The sequence below is a fragment of the Aspergillus fischeri genome, genomic scaffold, assembly GCF_000149645.3.
Source record: "Aspergillus fischeri NRRL 181 1099437636261 genomic scaffold, whole genome shotgun sequence".
Classification (NCBI taxonomy): Eukaryota; Fungi; Ascomycota; class Eurotiomycetes; order Eurotiales; family Aspergillaceae; genus Aspergillus; species Aspergillus fischeri.
In genome coordinates, this window is record NW_001509765.1 from 94,402 (window position 1) to 111,952 (window position 17,551).

Below are 17,551 nucleotides of genomic sequence, written 5' to 3' on the forward strand. Positions count from 1 at the left end.
GAGAAACTAGAATAATAGGCATCCTTATTCACACATAGTAAACTGTCGGCAGGGCTATTCTATGGAGCCTTTCCAGTTAACTAGTCACTATTATTAGTCCTTTGAAGCCAACTATAGCGGGAGATCAACTCATTCAAGTGCTCAATACACAAAGATATGATGTTGAATCTAGCCCAGAAACTGTTCGTTCTGCCACAAATTTAAAATCCCACTTGTTTCTCTATGTTCCTATTATTACCTAGCAGGGTTATTCATGACTATCGTTACCATCATTAATGCCTGCATTATAACAATGCTAATTAGCGTCCACTTGTGCAATGGTAAGCACAGTAGGACACAGCGCCCCCCCCAGGGATCTCATGATGCTGCTCATCGCTAAACTGAGGCAGGCGATTGGACTTTAGCCATCAGATGGAGCAGCACGAATTTTCCCACACATTATGACGTTCTGGCCTAGCGGTACCCATTTTATCTCCCTTGGATTGAGAGCGGCATTCGGTTTACCTTGCTCATCTCGCTTTGAATCAGGGCTCACTCCCACCCCGCCACGACCCAGGTATGTTGGAGCAACGGTGACAATAATAGAGTCAATGAATTGGGTGTACTCGGGATTCAAGAGTTCGCTCAGAACTGTCCCACCGCCTTCGATCATAACACTCTTGATGCCCTCGGATGCCAATGCGCGTAGAATAGCTTCCCAGCGCAACCGCCAGTTCTGGTTATATTCGACTATACGCAGAAAGTCCCCTCCGTAGCCTTTCAACATCATCAACTTCTGCGGATGGATCTGGGCTCCAGGGGACACGATGACCCACGGAGCTTTCCCTTTGCCCTCGACTGCAGTGCGAAGCATCCTGCACTCAGGATGGACTGGCCATCGTCCTGTCGGATCGATCACCACAGGCCGCGGTTGCCACATTCTCCCAAGGCCCCCAAAACCGCCTGCACCTTCTAATCTGCAGTTTAGTCCGGGGTTGTCAGCTAAAACAGTGCCCACTCCGATGAGTATCGCGTCGTGGCGTGACCTTAAATAATGCGTCATCAGCTTGGCTTCCGGTCCCGAGAGCACTGTCTGCATTCCTGGGAGAAGTGATATCTTGGAATCCATTGATGATGCATATGACAAAGTGACATGAGGCAATTCGCGCTTCTCGTCGAGTCTCGGAAGGTAAGAGTCAAGAAATTCCAACGGAAATTGAGGAAATGACAATGTATCTGGCGGTAGAGGGGACGGGCCTGTTAGGTTCGGTGGCTTTCTAGCGATTTTTGGCTGGTTTGTGTCGCTAGTACTCCGAGCTCTCACGATCCCGTGCCCTTTTTGATAGGTGTAACCTTCGTGCGGCACAAGTTTGACTTCTGGATTTTGGATGCGCCATTTTGCTGAGACATTGCGGACATCCGTGACTGTACAAAATTTACCTCCGGCTTCAATCAATTTTTCAGGTTCCTCTTGAAATTTCGTGTAAATAGAAGAAGGCAGGTAGCCCTTGACCGCCTCCTTTCGCGCAAACTCCATGAGCCCCGAGTTCCGCTTTACTTTGTCTATATAGTCAAGATCATGGGAGTGTACGTGGCTGCTACCGGGTGTCCGCGCAATAGTGACAGTGGAATAGGCGCCTTCAAACCGAACCACCTTGATTTGGAAATTGCACATGCCACCTTCTCGAACGCGTTTCTTGCGGGGACGTTTGCCCTCTGGCAATGGACGTGTCTCTGACGTGCGATGGGTTGGACGTCGTAGACGGCACATGTAATAGTCTGTGGTGCAATGTCCCTCTTTGCTGGAGTTCGACCGTTGCTTCACCCAGACATTATCAATGAAAGGCCAATATGTCTCGAACTCCTCAAGGCTGATTTCAATAGGTTCTTTGCACTCAAACATGACTTGTCGTATCCTTGCAAGATTGGGAGGATTGTCGATAAGGCTATCGCTTGACAAGGTGCCTTGGTTGGTACTGGAGGAAATAGACACATCATTGTTATTCACTTGTTCAACGATATCACTTTGTGAAGCCACACCGGTTTCTGTATTACCAAAACCTGTTAATCCTGGAGATTTTCCTATGGAATTCCCAGCGTGATAGTGCTGCGGTTGACTTCCAGAAGCCGTGTCATGGTGCGCAGTGCTGCTGTGGCCTTCTTTTCCCGCACTTCCAATCAGTCCAGGTCCCAATCTGGGGATTGGCCGAGACACATTTTCATTGTTGTGCAAGATTCCCGTTTCTTGATCAGATTGTATTGGCTTCGAGCTTGAGTCAGAGGCATCGGAGTGGTCATGATCCATGTCGAGTGAGCAGTGTCGAAGCTAGGTTGCAGCTCAATGCTGTAGCAAGTTACATGTACGGATGGCCCCACACCCAAAGCCGCAATCTTATCTGTTTATCAGTTTATTTGTAGTGCCATCAGTACTCCGTACAGAGTATCTAGCTTGTATGAAGTACGGAATACAGAATAGGTAATACCTAGTAATACCGAGGTGCAGATATGTTCTTCTCTATTTTTGGCGGACAGTATAAATGCACCTAGATTTCGCATGTTCTGTCTCGGGCTCAGACGCGGGAACCGTCTTCGATTACTAAAGAATTAGGTCTCAAGTTGCTTGGAAGAGTGATTGCCGGATTAAGCAGGCCTTTGTATCTGCGCCCGGCTCACGCCAATTTCAGAGCACCGGCTAATACTGAGTTCCAGGGAGGGAATGAGATAGAAAGTTGAGGCGGGCTAGAGTGAGAGTAGAGAACGCCATGAAGAGAGGAAGTATAGCCTGAGATACCTTATCTGGTCTTTGGCTCGCCAAACTGAGCAAGATGCTGCTACGCAGTAGCAACTAATGGAATTCAGGCAGTTGGTTCTTCACAAGCAGCGTTCTTTGATTTTGCATACCTGAATTCTGAGGTCTGATACGCCGACTACCTAGCCAGATACTCTAGATGATACCACTAGTAAGCCCCGATATCCGCTCCGGCGCGAGCAAGAGTCTCATAGACTCTCGGCGGTAATTTGTACTTGACCATGCCGGAGAAGATCATCAGATCCTTGGCCATGACGAGTAATTCATCAGCTAGGCCTTGCCTGGTCTCGTTCTCATATACTCCAGAACTCAACCTTGCCCTTTCATGGCCAATGCAAGTGATACTCCACATTATCACATGCCCCACGTTACGTGCAATGATTGGAGGGAAAGACGAGAAAGCTTGAGCAGCACTTCGAATGAAGGAAACCGAGCCTCTGGCACGCAAGGGTAAGATGTTCAGTTCATTGATAGCCTGAGGGAGAGTTAATCAGTGGAAGAGAACGAGGACGAGGTGTGGAAGTGAAAAGGGGTGAGACTTACATCCAGAGCCGGCGTCCATTGGCCTGCTTCAACTTCTCCCTTCGCCTCCATCATTCTAAGCAATAAACCGCAGGCATCGCGATTGATCTGACGGATTCGTTGGTAATAAAGAGCGTTCGTATTGTAGAGGCCAATCATATTCTTCGCCAGAACCACCGGATCATCCACCGCTGTAAGACTTAGGCTACTTCCAGGTTCCGCGGCCTCTTCATGTTCATCATTGGCATGCTGTTGAAGATCAGTTCGTGGCCGCAACGGCTGCAGCTTCAAACCGGGGCTCCCTAACTCCATTGCTACAGCATCCGAAAGTGCTCGGTTGATGATGTCGATTACGCGGTCGTAATCCTCAGCAAGGTGATACAAGAGGACCGCATCCGTTACCAGCCCCTTGTCATCCGCGATCGCAGCAGCTTGTATTGTTATGGTTTTCAGAAATTCTTCTTGATCGACCAATTTGATCAAGCTCATGCGCTGCTCAATCAAGCCCTTAATTCGAGTCCCGTCCGAGCGGATATCACCAAGTAATTTGGCAAAATCCCTCGTCTCTAGAACAAATTCCCGCAATGCTTCGTGACACACGGATGCTTGAGATTTGCCCAGTGAACCTGGGAGGTCGGCGTTAAGACAGAGCAAGCAAAAGTAATCGATCGCTGCCTCAACATATCCAGTACGAAACTCCCTTGTGTACTGGGTGATGAGATGTCCGAAATTGATCTGGGGATATTGTTTCACAGTAAATGATACTAATTTTGTCAGTAGACGTCACAGGGAAGTATGAAGCTTGGGAAGAAATGCTTACAAATTTCTTCCGCAGATGTGTAGAAGTCTGACACACGTAGCAGACCATAGTACGCCAAGGCGATTGCGAAATGCACCGCACTGACTGGCGCATAAGAGCCGAGGTATGAAACTGCCTGTTCGAACATCCCTCCTAAGATCTGCAGTAGAAAGAAAATGCCGTAACCACCGGATGCCTCCTGGCCCTTGCCAAAAATGCGCTGACCGATCTCGGCGATATCCGTCTGGATATCCTCGAGGCCAAAAACATCCCCAGCGATTTCTTCAGCACGGTCATCTTCTCTGGCCAGACTGAATTGAAGCCACATCCAATCTTCCACACTCTGATTTATGCCCTCCAAGCGCCTACGGGCCAGGTCGCACCGGCCAATGATCTTGTAGCAAGCCATGCGATACGGATCAACCGTGTTATCAGGGGCATTGCGTGAACGCTGTTGATATTCACCATTGATCTTTTGCTGCAAATCTCGCGGTAGCCGTCTGCTCTGTGCATAAGTCGTCATATATGTCACGAATTTGTGATCAAGGGACCGGAAGCCAGGATCTTGGCTAACATATTCAGCCGCTTCGGTGATGAATCCGCACCGAAGAAGATAGAATATCAAAATCCAGCAATAATCCTGCCCGACCATCTGTAGCTCCGTTCCGTCTGGTGCAAGGTCTTTCCTTGCCGCCCTCAAGCGAATATAGGCTCGAATTTTGTTGATAACCGTCGGAATTCCTCCAAGTTGCGCTTCTCGAGGATTCTTTGCGATCATATTCTCGACTTCGTTGTAAAATACTTTCTCTAGGAAGGAACGAGAGCCCTCGACTATGCGTTTTTTGAGGTTCGTTGTCCGGCGTGAGTTTGGTGTCTCATCCAGATAATCCTCAGAGAACTGTCGTTCTCTCACCATACTAGGATCCGAGGGACTGGTGGTGCTCGGGGGCTCTTTGACGATACTGATCAAAGCTCGGTACGCATCAAAAAGCTGGCAAGGTACCTAATACAATTAGTCGACCTTGCGATCATGGCTGTATCACCGTAACTTACATCACCACCAGCATGTCGCTCCACTTCAGAAAATTCATGAAGAAGCGAAAACACTCGCCCTTGAATCCGGGCGGAATTTAACAGCTGAACTTTGTCCGCGTAATGACCCATTTTTTCGCGCAAAAATCGAAGATCCGGGGAGTGAGTTCCAGATGCATCGCTGCGTTCCAGGGAATCCTCGAAAAGATGATGACTTGCTCTCCCAGTTCCAGGATTGCCTATGACTGACTTTCCCAGGCCGGAACGTCCGAAAACGCTCCGCCGGGAGACGCCCGCAGCTTCGTGGGACGGCAAAGAACCTGTTAGTCTAGAAGGTCTCGTTGAGCGACCGAATGAATTTCTCATGTCGCCAACAGTGCCATCCTTATGTGCCAGTCCAAAGTGCTGAAAGATTTTCTGGCGCTGATCCTCCCAGTCTAAATCCACCTTCTCCTCCAGGAATGTATCAAAGTCTCTCTGAGCTCGAGCAAGACTTTCGGCAATCATCACTTTACGCCCACGCTGTTGTATGCTTCTCAAGAATTTCTGGTTGTCGGGGTCAAAAACCTCCTGTTCCTTTGGAGGGAGACCTATTGAAGCCTGGGGATCTAGTGCTTTGAGGCCCCGTAAAGCATGTCCAGGCGACACGCCCGATGCGGCAAGAAGATAGTGGCTATAGAAGATAGAGATCAGCGGAATAATCCAAATCATAACCCAACGCCAGGCAAAGGCAAAGCTTACGCTTTACTGGTCGAAGCAGGATGCAGGGGGTCGTTCAATCCTCTACTGCCGAGTTCTCTTGCTTTCCTCCGAATGTCATCGAGGCCTAGTTGAAGGCTCGGTAACTCTTCGAAATTGCTGCCTTGGCCAACTGAAGCAATTGGTCTCTTTTTGCCGCGCTCTAGGAGGCTGTTGAAAAATGCGGGCTGAGTAGTTTGGCCAGAGGGTCGTGAGGATTGTCCTGAACTCATCTGTGCTTGATCATGTCCAAAGATCGAGGACTGAAGGGGCTGTTGCTGGGTTGGCGGCTGATTACCAAAGAGCGAAGCATTCGATGCAGCTTGAGTTGTGGAAGGAGTCCCAAAAATACTCGTTAAATTGGCAGCCGAAGCTGAGCTCGCCGGTTGAGTTGCGGTTCCTAGGCCACCAGCTCCAAATAAGGAGCCAAGGTTTGTTGCAGACATCGAAGCAATGTGCCGCGCTGGCTTGGTCTCGGATACGCGACGGTGAATGAGCTTGATATTTTCGACAAGAACAGACTGAGCCACAAACGGTGCTCATTCAATTCGGGCGATCTCTACCAAGGGTTAGAGCAGGTAATTGGCACTGGAAAGTATATGAATGTGGGAAGCTCGCAGACTCATAAAAATGTGTGGAACAGAAGTAGATGAAAAGGAACAATGTAAATAACAAGGAACTAGCAGAATAAGACCTTACATCTGCTTGCTGGTCTTTCCAACTGCTAGAGCAGTTTGTGTTTACCAACTGTACAAAATATTGTAGTTACCATACTCCGTAAATATAGTGAAAATGGCTTATTTGCTGCGCAACAAGCCATGTCGGAATTAATGTTTCACCGGTTGCTTAGATCTGAACTTTATTACCTCTATCCGGTAGATACTCTTCTCAACACTATGAGATTTACAGAGGATAATTAAGGGAAACAATACTCCGTATTTCTTCATCCTCTTGAGTACCCACGCGCAAAGTGCCGCGCTTGGACTAAAGGTTTGATTAAGTGAAAACACAGTGGTCAGCGTTCAATATGCCTGTTTTTCAGGCAAAAACATTCCGGCGTGCGACAACAGCCTCATTGTCGCTGGGAGAACGGATCGGCGCAGCATATAGAGGAAGCCTACCGAAGCATCCTTTTCTGCTCTTTGGTCTTCCATTCATCATGATCATTGTTGCGGGGTCTTTCGCCTTGACTCCAGCCGCCGCTTTAAGATATGAAAGATATGACCGAAAAGTGAAGCAACTCACACAAGAGGAAGCTATGGAGTTGGGGCTCAAAGGGGCAGATGGGGAAGAGGGAATCAGGAGAAATCCACGCAGAAGAGTCCTTGGAGATGAGAGGGAGGAATATTATGTGAGTTGACCTAATTCAGATGAGCTTGTTCTAAGGCTATCATTAACATCTGTTCAAGCGGCTCATGGCCAAAGACCTGGATAATTGGGAACAAAAACGAGTCCAGAGGTTCAAGGGGGAACCCGATGGGAAACTTTAAGCTTCTTAATAGCTGAACAACGCCTTTCAAATACAGGCGCTACTCTTACAGGTTTCCAGCAGGTTATTTTTGTCTACCCCAGGCTTATGTTGGCTGTGGCAGCCACAAGGGAACCACATCTGATGATGACATGAATTCAAAACCTAATTTTCATCCTGGTGAGAGGCCTCATATCTTTTCTAACTCTCGCATGTCTGATATGTCTAGAAGCTAATCCAACCCATTAAAGTATATTCGTTCATCTTAGAACTTGAGCTAAGCAAGCTAAATCGCCTTATTGCTATTGTATCCTTAGACCTCCATTTCATGCCTAGTCTCTTTGAATCATGGATAAAGTGCCATATCACAAAGTGCTCATTATGATATTCTACCCTTCTATACTAAATCGAGGGGTATTCTTTACTAGTATAATCAAATGATAGTGTACACGGCGGCGTAGAAATCAGCATGATGTCCTCTAATACGGATTAAACATGCAATTACTTTATATATTAAGATGTTAGCCGCTTCTAGACGTAGGTTAGTGAGTAAAGTTATGCATATATAGGTCTTCTGGACATCACTCAGACAGTCAGACTAGATTAGCACACATGAGTAACCAATAAACATATAATGATATTAGCCTGGCAGGTGACTGACAATGCACCCAGGGCTGACTACTACCAGAAGTACTAGTTATATTATATCATACCTGTTAGTTACCTTGCATAAATCATGTTGCAGTAACACAAAACTGTAAGTGGTAATACTTCTGTCAGATGCTATTTGTGTCACGGCTCTGTCGCTGAACAACAATAACATGATTCTCAGGTGTTCTCCTTTCTGATTAGAAACCCCCCTTTTAAAAGCCTGATGATGCCTTGCCAGAGTTGCCACAGCATTCTTCCAGGTTTCTGAGGGGGCTCGTCAAAGATCCAGAACGGCCGTTCAGTCTCACTGCATGGATTTTCTGCATATTTGCCGCTTGACGACTGTCCCCACCCATAACGTCATACCAAGGGAACATCTTTTCTCTGCCGAGTTTCTCAAACTCCATTCGCTATTTCCATGTCGGTCTGCTGTTCACCTCCTTATACCAGTTGCATTCATGATGGTAAACTGGTGATAATCGACTAAGACCAATTCTTCTGTACGCGTTTTAGCCTTAGCTGCCATTATTAGAGACTTATGTGCCGAGTCTGGTGTTTCGTCACATATTGATTTCTCTCATGCGAGTCTTATAACCAGGTCAAACAAGTGTATGGCTAGACTCCAATCTGCCCATCTCGAAGAACCCCCAATCCCGTTTCTCAAAATCTCGACGACGGAATTTTTTTATAATCTATTGGAGTTTTTTTGGGGAGATTTTAATACATTACATTGCCCCCCTCTGGTGCTTTGCTCTTCCATCTCACTCATTACCTCTCCTGAACAGAACGCTTCTTGATATCAACACCTCTGTGGCGCCGAATTGGAACGAGCTTTACTTTACTCCTGACCTGCCATCATTCATCGACGAGATTCGGGTCTGAGGAAATAATGATCCGTGCTTAGATCAAATACTCGAATTAATACTGACATCTTTCTGAAAAGAAACTGTCCTTGCGGAAGCCGGTGTCTTGCTTATTGCGGCATTTCGAGATGGCACAAGGACATCGCGCTTGATTGTGGGACTGCCGGTATTCAGAGATTAACCAGCAGGCATTCTAGCTTTGGCTATCAACATGTCCACTACGGCCGACCAGAGACAATCACCTTCGTCCCCGTGGACTCAGGAGTCACAAAGCCTGCAGTTAAATGGTCTTTCAAGTCCAGCGTCTCTCTTGTCACTGCGAGATACCAATTCGCCTCCCACCAAAAGTGGCGACGGCCTGCAAAATGCCTTTTTTGAGCAACCGAGCCCTAGCTATTTCACCATCAAGGTTGAGGACTCGCGTGACAGAACGGTTGCGAGAGAAGCGACCAATGCCAAGAACCATCGACATCCATCATGGATTCAAAATTTGCACTTGAGCCGCAATGCGGACTTAATTGACCCAGAAATTGCGAGAGGATCGGTAGATCTGTCTTCGGCTCGCTCTGCGAATGACGCGGGTTTGCATAGAACGTCATTGAGCGGGGATTCGAAACAAAAGGATTCAATGGCCACTTATGACAACACTTTCTCGGGGAGCCTGGCCCCGACTACTGTCAATATCATGTCATGTGAGCAATGTGCAGAATTATTGGAGACTTGTGGAAACGATGTTTTGTTACTAGATGTGCGGCCTTATGCACATTATGCCAGGGGACACATCAAGGGATCGCTAAACCTCTGTATCCCTACAACGCTCCTCAAACGGGCTTCCTTTGACACGCGGAAGTTGGCCAACACCTTCACGAGCGACATTGACCGGAGATCGTTCTCGAGATGGAAACAATGCCGCTACATCATCGTTTATGACGCTGCTACACTTGACATGAAAGATGCGGCGCCAATGATCAATATGTTGAACAAGTTTACGGCTGAGGGATGGAATGGCGAAGGTTCGATCCTTCGGGGTGGGTTCAAGGTCTTCTATAATCAGTTTAATGCGCTTGTTCAGCAGCCCGAATCATCGAACCCTGGAGTATCTTCAAGGAAGCCTAATTCGATGCAGATTAGCCTTCCTTCTTTTGCGCCTATTGCTGGTGGCTGTGCTTTGCCGGAGTCTTCCTCTGCCGCCATTCCCTTCTTTGGAAATATTCGCCAGCATATGGATCTTATGGGCGGTGTTGGTCAGATTCCGCTCCAGCTTCCACAGAATTTTACAGACTCCAAAAGACGATTGCTTCCACGATGGCTTTGTGACGCCTCCGACGTTGAAGATGGAGGTCAGAAGGTTTCAGAGAAGTTCCTGGAGCTCGAGAAGAAAGAATTAGACCGTATGAAACAAGCTCTATCATATGAAATGACCGGAGTTTCTACGTCTGCGGAAGCTCCGTCGAAGAAGTATCGAGTTGCAGGGATCGAGAAGGGCAATAAGAACAGATATAATAATATCTATCCCTTCGATCATTCCAGGGTTCGATTGCAGGATGTTCCATCAGGAGGTTGTGATTATGTGAACGCGAATTACATGAAGGCTGAATACAGCAATAAGCGCTACATAGCAACGCAAGCTCCCGTGCCCGAAACATTTGATGTAAGTTCATTTTATCGATTGACGTCCTTCCTATCTACACCTTCAAGTGAAGATTGCCCGCGGCAAGATTGAGACAACCAGGCTGATGGAGACATAGGACTTTTGGCGTGTGATCTGGGAGCAAGATGTTCGACTCGTCGTTTCTCTCACGGCAGAAATTGAAAGAGGCCAAGTTAAATGTCACCGGTATTGGGAGTCAGGGAATTATGGGCCTTTTCGAGTCAATAGCTTTTCTGAGCGACGCATTCCTATGAAAGCGTCAGGGTCCCACCAGAACCAGCGTCAGTCGACCATGTCATTGTCGGATCCTAGCGAAGAGCCCAGCGATCCATGCATTATCGTCAGACATTTCGGCTTGTCACACTCGGCTTTCCCATTTCAACCACTGCGAGAAGTTACCCAGCTGCAATATCCCTATTGGCCGGATTTTGGTACTACCTCGCAACCATCACATCTCCTTCAGCTAGTCGATGAATGCAACGCAGTCATACGGGCAACAAGTAATACGTGCTTTGACGATCGCGAGGCAATGCCAACCGAACATCGACCTGTATTGGTGCATTGCAGTGCGGGATGCGGCCGTACTGGTACCTTCTGTACAGTGGATAGTGTTCTGGACATGCTAAAACGGCAGCGCACTGCACGAAAGACCGAGTCTCAAGGAATCAGTGAACGGCCTGATACTGGGTGGATTTATAACGATAACCTGGACCTTATTGCAAAGACAGTCGCCGACTTTCGAACTCAGCGACCTAGCATGATACAAAATTTGAGCCAGTTTGTCTTATGCTATGAAAGTGTATTAGAGTGGATGGTCGTTCAAATGGACGAAGGATGTGAAAATCCTTGACTCATGCGCTTTCCATTGCTATAACTAGCATCTGCAGCAAGCATTGAAGCTACTTGGCTCTACAGGTGACTGAGAGAGATATCTCATTCACAATCTGTCACACATGTTCTATTATATACGCTACTTGGATCCTAGAAAGTTATATATGATGCAGTGCAAGCAGAAGAACATATTTTCGTCTGGATTCTTTTCCCGTTTCCATAAACTCGTTTTCCGGTCGTTCTCAGGCAGAGAATGGGTTGGCTTGCATATATCTAGAGATATCAGCGGGGATATGTATGGATTGTGCTCTGGGCTAGAGTCGCAATGAAGATAACTCAAGTAGGGGAGATGGACTTGATGGCTTTAGTTCTCGGTAGACAAATAAGGGAACATTAAGCCCACTTACTGCACATATCACTGCTAGATATGTTCTGAATATACCTCAGGGCTCTGATGCCTAAAGTGCTGCCTGAGGACGAAAACGTATGTTATTCTTGAAAGATTCGCAAACAGGCAACAATGGCGGGCGGTGATACTAAGAACTATGGGATCAAGGCAGCCCCCACTCAGAGCCTCTCATTTTCCGGGACCTATAAATGATATGGCAGTGATGCAAGGCTGATGAACTATGATTTCGTTTCCCACGAGACAATTGCTAGCAGCTTCCTCCAACTTCTGTCACAGTTGTTCCATCTAAACACCAGCCAAGCTCTGAGCCATGTTGCTCGATCTTCCACCGGAGCTAATCCAGCTCGTCCTTCAAAGTTCGACTACGCCTTCCTTTCTACAGGTGGCATTGTCCTGTCGAGCCCTGTATGAGATTGCATCCAGTAGCCGGGAAGTGATTTTGCATCATCTGCATAAAACACCCGGCTTGAAGGTAGACACACACAGTCTCAAGACCAGGCAACTTTTTCAGCTGCTCATGAAGCGCTCGTTCCAGCAGCTATATGGTGCACAGTTTTCCGCGAAATGTACAACATTCTGCTTTGAGCATTTTGCGCTCGATGCTCGAGCATCTTCGCTAGCTTCTCATGGTGACCGAGACATCGCTCTCGTTCTGAAAGGTCGGCAGGATGCTTATGTTTTCCAGGCCAAGGACGGGAAGCTGCACCTGAAGGCCCAGCTGAGATCATCTGAGGATCAACCAGGAAGGATAGAGGTGCTCAAAACAGCATTTGACAGAGAAGGAGGCGTTAACGTTCTTTATCGTCTGGTGCCAGCGATAGACGAAGACGGTTTTGGCGCCACACATCCGTTCGTGAGACATGCAGTACGGTCTGGTCCTCGTGTTAGTGTCTGTATGGCGCGTCACTCGCTTCAGACACTCAATGAGCCCATTCGTGTGTGTGCCTTTCCAGACCATGCGGAGTATGACCCTCTGGCTCTTGCTGCTGCCGGAGAGAGCACCTTTGCAATCTCTTGGCAGCACTTCCGTGAAAGCGACGATTATGAGGTTGTTCTGTACAACACTCCAAAACAGTCGAGCAGCAACACTCCTGGAGTAATTGGTACGTTACGCTTCTCTGCTGTCCAGGTTCACCCGGTGCTCTAAATACAAGGACAGTCTTGTCATTGGTCATCATCTGATGCAAGTATAGATTGCAATTACAATGCTATCACACTTATCGACGGGAATAGACAGCGACAGAGTAGCACCAGGTATCGTCAAGAGGGTCTGTCCAGCCCTTATGATAATGGTCCTGCCATCGACATTTCCTTCAATGACAGATCAACCCAGTTACTCTATTATCACCGCGCTCAAACGTTATATGGTTCCTTTCAGAGAATTCAGAGTATAAGTGCGCACCCCCTCGTGGACCCACAGCCAACTCTATATCAGAATGCGTGCATGGTGCAATTCTCGGACACTTTGAGCCTTCTCTTTTCGATTGCGATACCCTTCTTCGGTACACATGCGAGGCGGAATGAGAATAATGCTGAAATGTGCCATTGGCAGTACCTTTCCTTCGGTATAGCGACCCATCGGAAGGAGAACTGGACTGTCGCGTGCCTATTGAAATCCGAAGCTCGATGTCAAGCTCAGAACTGTGGGCATGTCTTGAACCTCGACCGTGGGCGACGATTTTCGCAATGGACAATAGTTGCTCGGCTATGGGGATTCCGGAATCCCACAAATTCTCTTGGTTGTAAAATTGCCGCGTCGGATCGTGGTACTCGCCTTGCTGTCGCAAATTGGAACGTGATTTATGTGTGGGCTCTTGAGCCAGATGCACTTATCGAAGAAAATGCGAATGGATTTTACCCTACATACTTTCGATCAACAAGTTCAGGGATGATCGAACTACAACCGATTGTTCTCCCGCTGGATGCCGTGTGCTTCAACCTCGGCTTCACGCATCAAGAAGACGAACTGATAGCTATTACCGATCGGGGCGTGATGTACTGGGACCTTGGCCCGTTGGGTAAAGGGCAGAGAATCACTCAACGGCTGACTTTCTAAGAGGGGAGAAGATTGAAGTGAAGAAATAGGCGGAGGCCTGAAATTTCGTTTACTGATGAACATGCGAGGAAGGTGACTTTGATACCCCAGAATTTCTCTTTTACAGAACTATGTATATTTTGCGGCTAGTTGCCTTTAGAACGAGATGATCATGAGCGAGGGAATCAGGATCAACAGACACCTACGGAATTGTCTCTCATCCTTACTTCTTCATCTCCCCGATCTGGCGTATCCCAACTTCCCACGGCTAACTCAAAGCCTACATTCTAATCTCATCGACGCCGTCCTGTTTTTTCGTTCTATTTGAAAGACCTCCCTCGTTTCATCCGACGTTCTTAGCCTTGTGAGCTCGTAACTTGACTATTCATATCATTGATTCTCTCTATTCTCTTTCAAACCGGCCATCCCTCTCAATGGACGACTTCAATTCAGACGAAGATGTCGGTCCTGTAATACCCAAGAAGCGGCGTGCTGGCTTGCAGTCAATCAAGGCAATGCAACAGAACATCAAGGAAGACAGAATCCGTTCGAAAGAGCGGTTCCTATCACTGGGGCTAATAGCCGCGTCTCCCAAAACAAAGAGGTTAATTGACTTAAATCGATCTGATGCGCATAGAGAGATGACCAATCCAGAGTGAGTTACTGTCTATAAATAGCAAATATTCTGGTTTCTCACCATCACTAACAGTATCTGACTTGGAACCCAGATATCCTGTCCAGCCCACTGACAGCAGAAGATCCGTACGTTTTTTAGAAACAGTCGTCACAAAATTAAAGCCAAACCACAGCTACACTGCCACAATCAATGTTCGAACTATCAGTTATGAAATCTTGCATGTCTTCTCTGCCATGCAGTTTACATATCCAGATTTCCAGACCAACAGACATGTTGCACTGCACATTGTCTCTTGTCTCAACAGACTCGTGTTAGAAGGTGTTCTTCTTAAGGGGCATACAAAGCTCCGAACGCGAGCAGGCCACTATATTGTCCGAAAGGTGGCAGCTGCATCGCTCGACCATGCTTTGACCCGCGGGAGCCTCTCATGGGATCAAACTCACGATGGTTGTTCTTCAGAGCGCTATTGCGTGTCGACGTGGTTGGTCTAACCTCCTATTTTCTGACTCACATCATTATAATACATACACTGACGTCTAAGTCTAAATAGGTGACTTCATCCGCGACCAGTATGACAAGAATGCCTACCGGAAATGGAGTGACATACAGCTCACTGTCAGAGGCTTGGCCAACCCTGATAGTATAATCAACGATGTCTATGGATCAATCATCCTCTGGTTTACTAAAAGTCACAAGTAAGTATAGAACTTGATCATACGGTCTACTGTACTGACGGATCCTGGTTCGGGATACCGCGAATGACAACAAACAAATGTCATTTTCCATTGATTAGTGCAAGAAGAAGTAGAGAACGTTTGGCATGGGATAACGGTATGGTGCTGGGATGGGCGGATACACATTGGACGCTGGTCTACAGCGGACAAGTTCCTGCCACTGCATACCTTTACCAATTTTCAACTCCGTGGCGTTTACAAAGTAACCACTCGCCGCGATGAGAACGAGACAATGCTCTGCATGAAAGGTGGATGGGATAGAATAAAGAACAACCAACACATGGATGGATGCGTCGAGAATGAGGCATCTACGTCTAAATATTAAAAGGAAGAATAACAATTCTCCGCAACGGCTGGGGCCTCCTTGGATGCCCGAGAGCCTGAATGGGAAGAGAGGCGTAGACAGAAAACCTCGACCGTGCGGATCTGCGTGATCTGCGTCGTGAGACTTGAAGACACTGCCTCCTGTCCACGAAGCCATAGATGGAGGACTGACAGATATACGGACGGATAAAACGTGAAATTTATTGTCCTTCAGCGCTACCTGACATGGCCAAAAATGTAATAATGAGGAAGACCCACCAATATCTGAGCAGATGCGAGGTATTGTCAGAATAAGACCTTTCTTTTGCCGAGCCATAGAAGAATGCGAGGGAGGAGACCGAGCACTTACTTCTGGAAAAAGGTCTTCTCAACGACCTCTTCTGGATTCTTCCCATCTGGGCCGACAACAACAGGCCGATTGAGATGCGGATGCGGACCGTCTTCGCTGGATAGGAGTTCTATGTTCAAGCCCGCTGAGCTGGATGTTGCCGCGGATGATGAAGACGCCGCCAATGAAACGTGGTAGACCTCGCCCGAGGGTCCAAGATGAAGTCGCAGAGTTGGCTTCTGATCCTCACTCTCTGCAAGCAAAGAGAGGGACGTAAGAGAGCCTACCCATTGTTTTGGGTTGGTTGGCGTGAAGGTGAAGAGACCCACGCGGACGAGATCTTGGGCATCCGCTTCTAAATCACGGCCGCCTTCAAGATCCGCAATCCTTGGTGGAGAATAGGCTACCACATCTGACGCTAAAGACGCAGGATCGTACGAGACGCGGGCGAGGACCGAGGGTTGAGACGAGCCTACCGGCCAATACAGGATGTCGGCTGACCCAGCTTGAGCGGAGGACGGAGATGCGGCGAAAGCCCGAGAGGAGAGTAGGGAAAGGAAAGGGAGGATGACCTGAGAGAAGTGCATATTGGAAGACGGCGGTAAGGGGGAGGAATATGAAAATGTTGGTCGGATTTGCAGAGAAAACAGAGAAGATTGAGGTGAAGCGGATCTATTTATCGCATCATCGGAGGGTGCACCGAGGAGGATTCCCCTAATTCAGACAAGCATAAAATCAGCATCGAGCGTAATAAATCAAGTAGGGAGGAATCTAATGATGTGAAATTCTAGCCGCATGCATACTCACTATAAATTCAGAAGACCAGTATGCGAATCAGTGCTTCTATTCCCAAGCAATGGGTAGTTGGCGGTGTTCACTAGGGGAGGTGATGGGATGTCGTTAACTTCGCATATGTTTAAGGTACCTTGGGTATTTTAGCGTTTCTGGAGGTATGTACCAACCCTGATAAGGCGGGCCACATGTCTGTTCTGGTAGCTGGTACGGAGTACTAAGCTACAGTACCTACTACCTTAAATGGTCACAATCAGTCTGAATGCTAGTCCAAGTAAATTTTGGAATCGCCTTTTTGCAAATATAGAGAGGTATGCCATGCATATTATTATTGAGAGGAAATATAATCATAATTATGATGAAAATAATGATAATACGTTAATAATGATACCTTACCTTATCTACTACGTACTCTCCAGGTATCAATAATTACGGCCTACCTGTGGAGTTATCAGAATTGAATATATATAAAAGATATATGCGCCAACGAAGGACGCTGGAGAGACATAGAAACTCCTATACCTATCTTGGTCGTGCTATGAAGAAGTCAATCTGCCATTGTTATTTCTAGATCATTTCTTCCGTTGCATAGAAAAGGATCGCAGTTGATATTACTAGGAGAAAGTTTAATGATTTCAAACCCTGTGTTTCCTTCTCTCCTACCCCTGCTCAGCTTCAGGGCTCCTAGTAAAAAGCCTTCGAAGCATTCATACTTCTGCTGGTATAGATACATGCTTAGGTGGCTTAGACGGCGTAACTTAATGATCGACGTACCCCACTACCCCGTCCTGATCAACAACCCCAACGCGGAGCTCAGCCCTCCGCAACACTCTAGTTGGATATAGCACATAATATAGCTCAGCTGGACGTCACAGCTTGGGCAGGCAACCTCCCAAAATCATAACCTGGCTACGGGTTGCTTATGTCTTCTGGGAACATTCTACCCAGT

General features: G+C 47.4%; 7 protein-coding genes across 7 annotated transcripts; 4 read left to right on the top strand and 3 right to left on the bottom strand.

The window, feature by feature from the left end:
- Positions 1-400: 400 nt before the first annotated feature.
- NFIA_028600 (RibD family protein) lies at positions 401-2,284 on the bottom strand (the record flags this gene model as incomplete). Its single annotated transcript, XM_001262325.1, has 1 exon — positions 401-2,284. One exon carries the CDS (start codon positions 2,282-2,284, stop codon positions 401-403), a length of 1,884 nt encoding a protein of 627 aa, XP_001262326.1.
- A 652-nt stretch (positions 2,285-2,936) lies between these two features.
- Positions 2,937-6,325, bottom strand: nic96 (linker nucleoporin NIC96; the record flags this gene model as incomplete). Its single annotated transcript, XM_001262326.1, has 5 exons — positions 2,937-3,263; positions 3,332-4,074; positions 4,131-5,112; positions 5,163-5,814; positions 5,883-6,325. 5 exons carry the CDS (start codon positions 6,323-6,325, stop codon positions 2,937-2,939), a joined length of 3,147 nt encoding a protein of 1,048 aa, XP_001262327.1.
- Positions 6,326-7,038: 713 nt separating this feature from the next.
- NFIA_028620 (cytochrome c oxidase assembly protein COX16) lies at positions 7,039-7,369 on the top strand (the record flags this gene model as incomplete). Its single annotated transcript, XM_001262327.1, has 2 exons — positions 7,039-7,230; positions 7,289-7,369. The coding sequence occupies 2 exons, from the start codon at positions 7,039-7,041 to the stop codon at positions 7,367-7,369; spliced, it is 273 nt and encodes a 90-aa protein (XP_001262328.1).
- A 1,703-nt stretch (positions 7,370-9,072) lies between these two features.
- On the top strand, positions 9,073-11,362 carry ptpA (putative protein tyrosine phosphatase (Pyp1); the record flags this gene model as incomplete). Its single annotated transcript, XM_001262328.1, has 3 exons — positions 9,073-10,512; positions 10,610-11,180; positions 11,241-11,362. 3 exons carry the CDS (start codon positions 9,073-9,075, stop codon positions 11,360-11,362), a joined length of 2,133 nt encoding a protein of 710 aa, XP_001262329.1.
- Positions 11,363-12,269: 907 nt separating this feature from the next.
- NFIA_028640 (F-box domain protein) lies at positions 12,270-13,808 on the top strand (the record flags this gene model as incomplete). The annotated part of the gene is made up of 2 exons (XM_001262329.1): positions 12,270-12,855; positions 13,324-13,808. 2 exons carry the CDS (start codon positions 12,270-12,272, stop codon positions 13,806-13,808), a joined length of 1,071 nt encoding a protein of 356 aa, XP_001262330.1.
- Positions 13,809-14,868: 1,060 nt separating this feature from the next.
- On the top strand, positions 14,869-15,123 carry NFIA_028650 (uncharacterized protein; the record flags this gene model as incomplete). The annotated part of the gene is made up of 2 exons (XM_001262330.1): positions 14,869-14,905; positions 14,975-15,123. 2 exons carry the CDS (start codon positions 14,869-14,871, stop codon positions 15,121-15,123), a joined length of 186 nt encoding a protein of 61 aa, XP_001262331.1.
- A 704-nt stretch (positions 15,124-15,827) lies between these two features.
- On the bottom strand, positions 15,828-16,397 carry NFIA_028660 (uncharacterized protein; the record flags this gene model as incomplete). Its single annotated transcript, XM_001262331.1, has 1 exon — positions 15,828-16,397. The coding sequence occupies one exon, from the start codon at positions 16,395-16,397 to the stop codon at positions 15,828-15,830; it is 570 nt and encodes a 189-aa protein (XP_001262332.1).
- Positions 16,398-17,551: the final 1,154 nt, after the last annotated feature.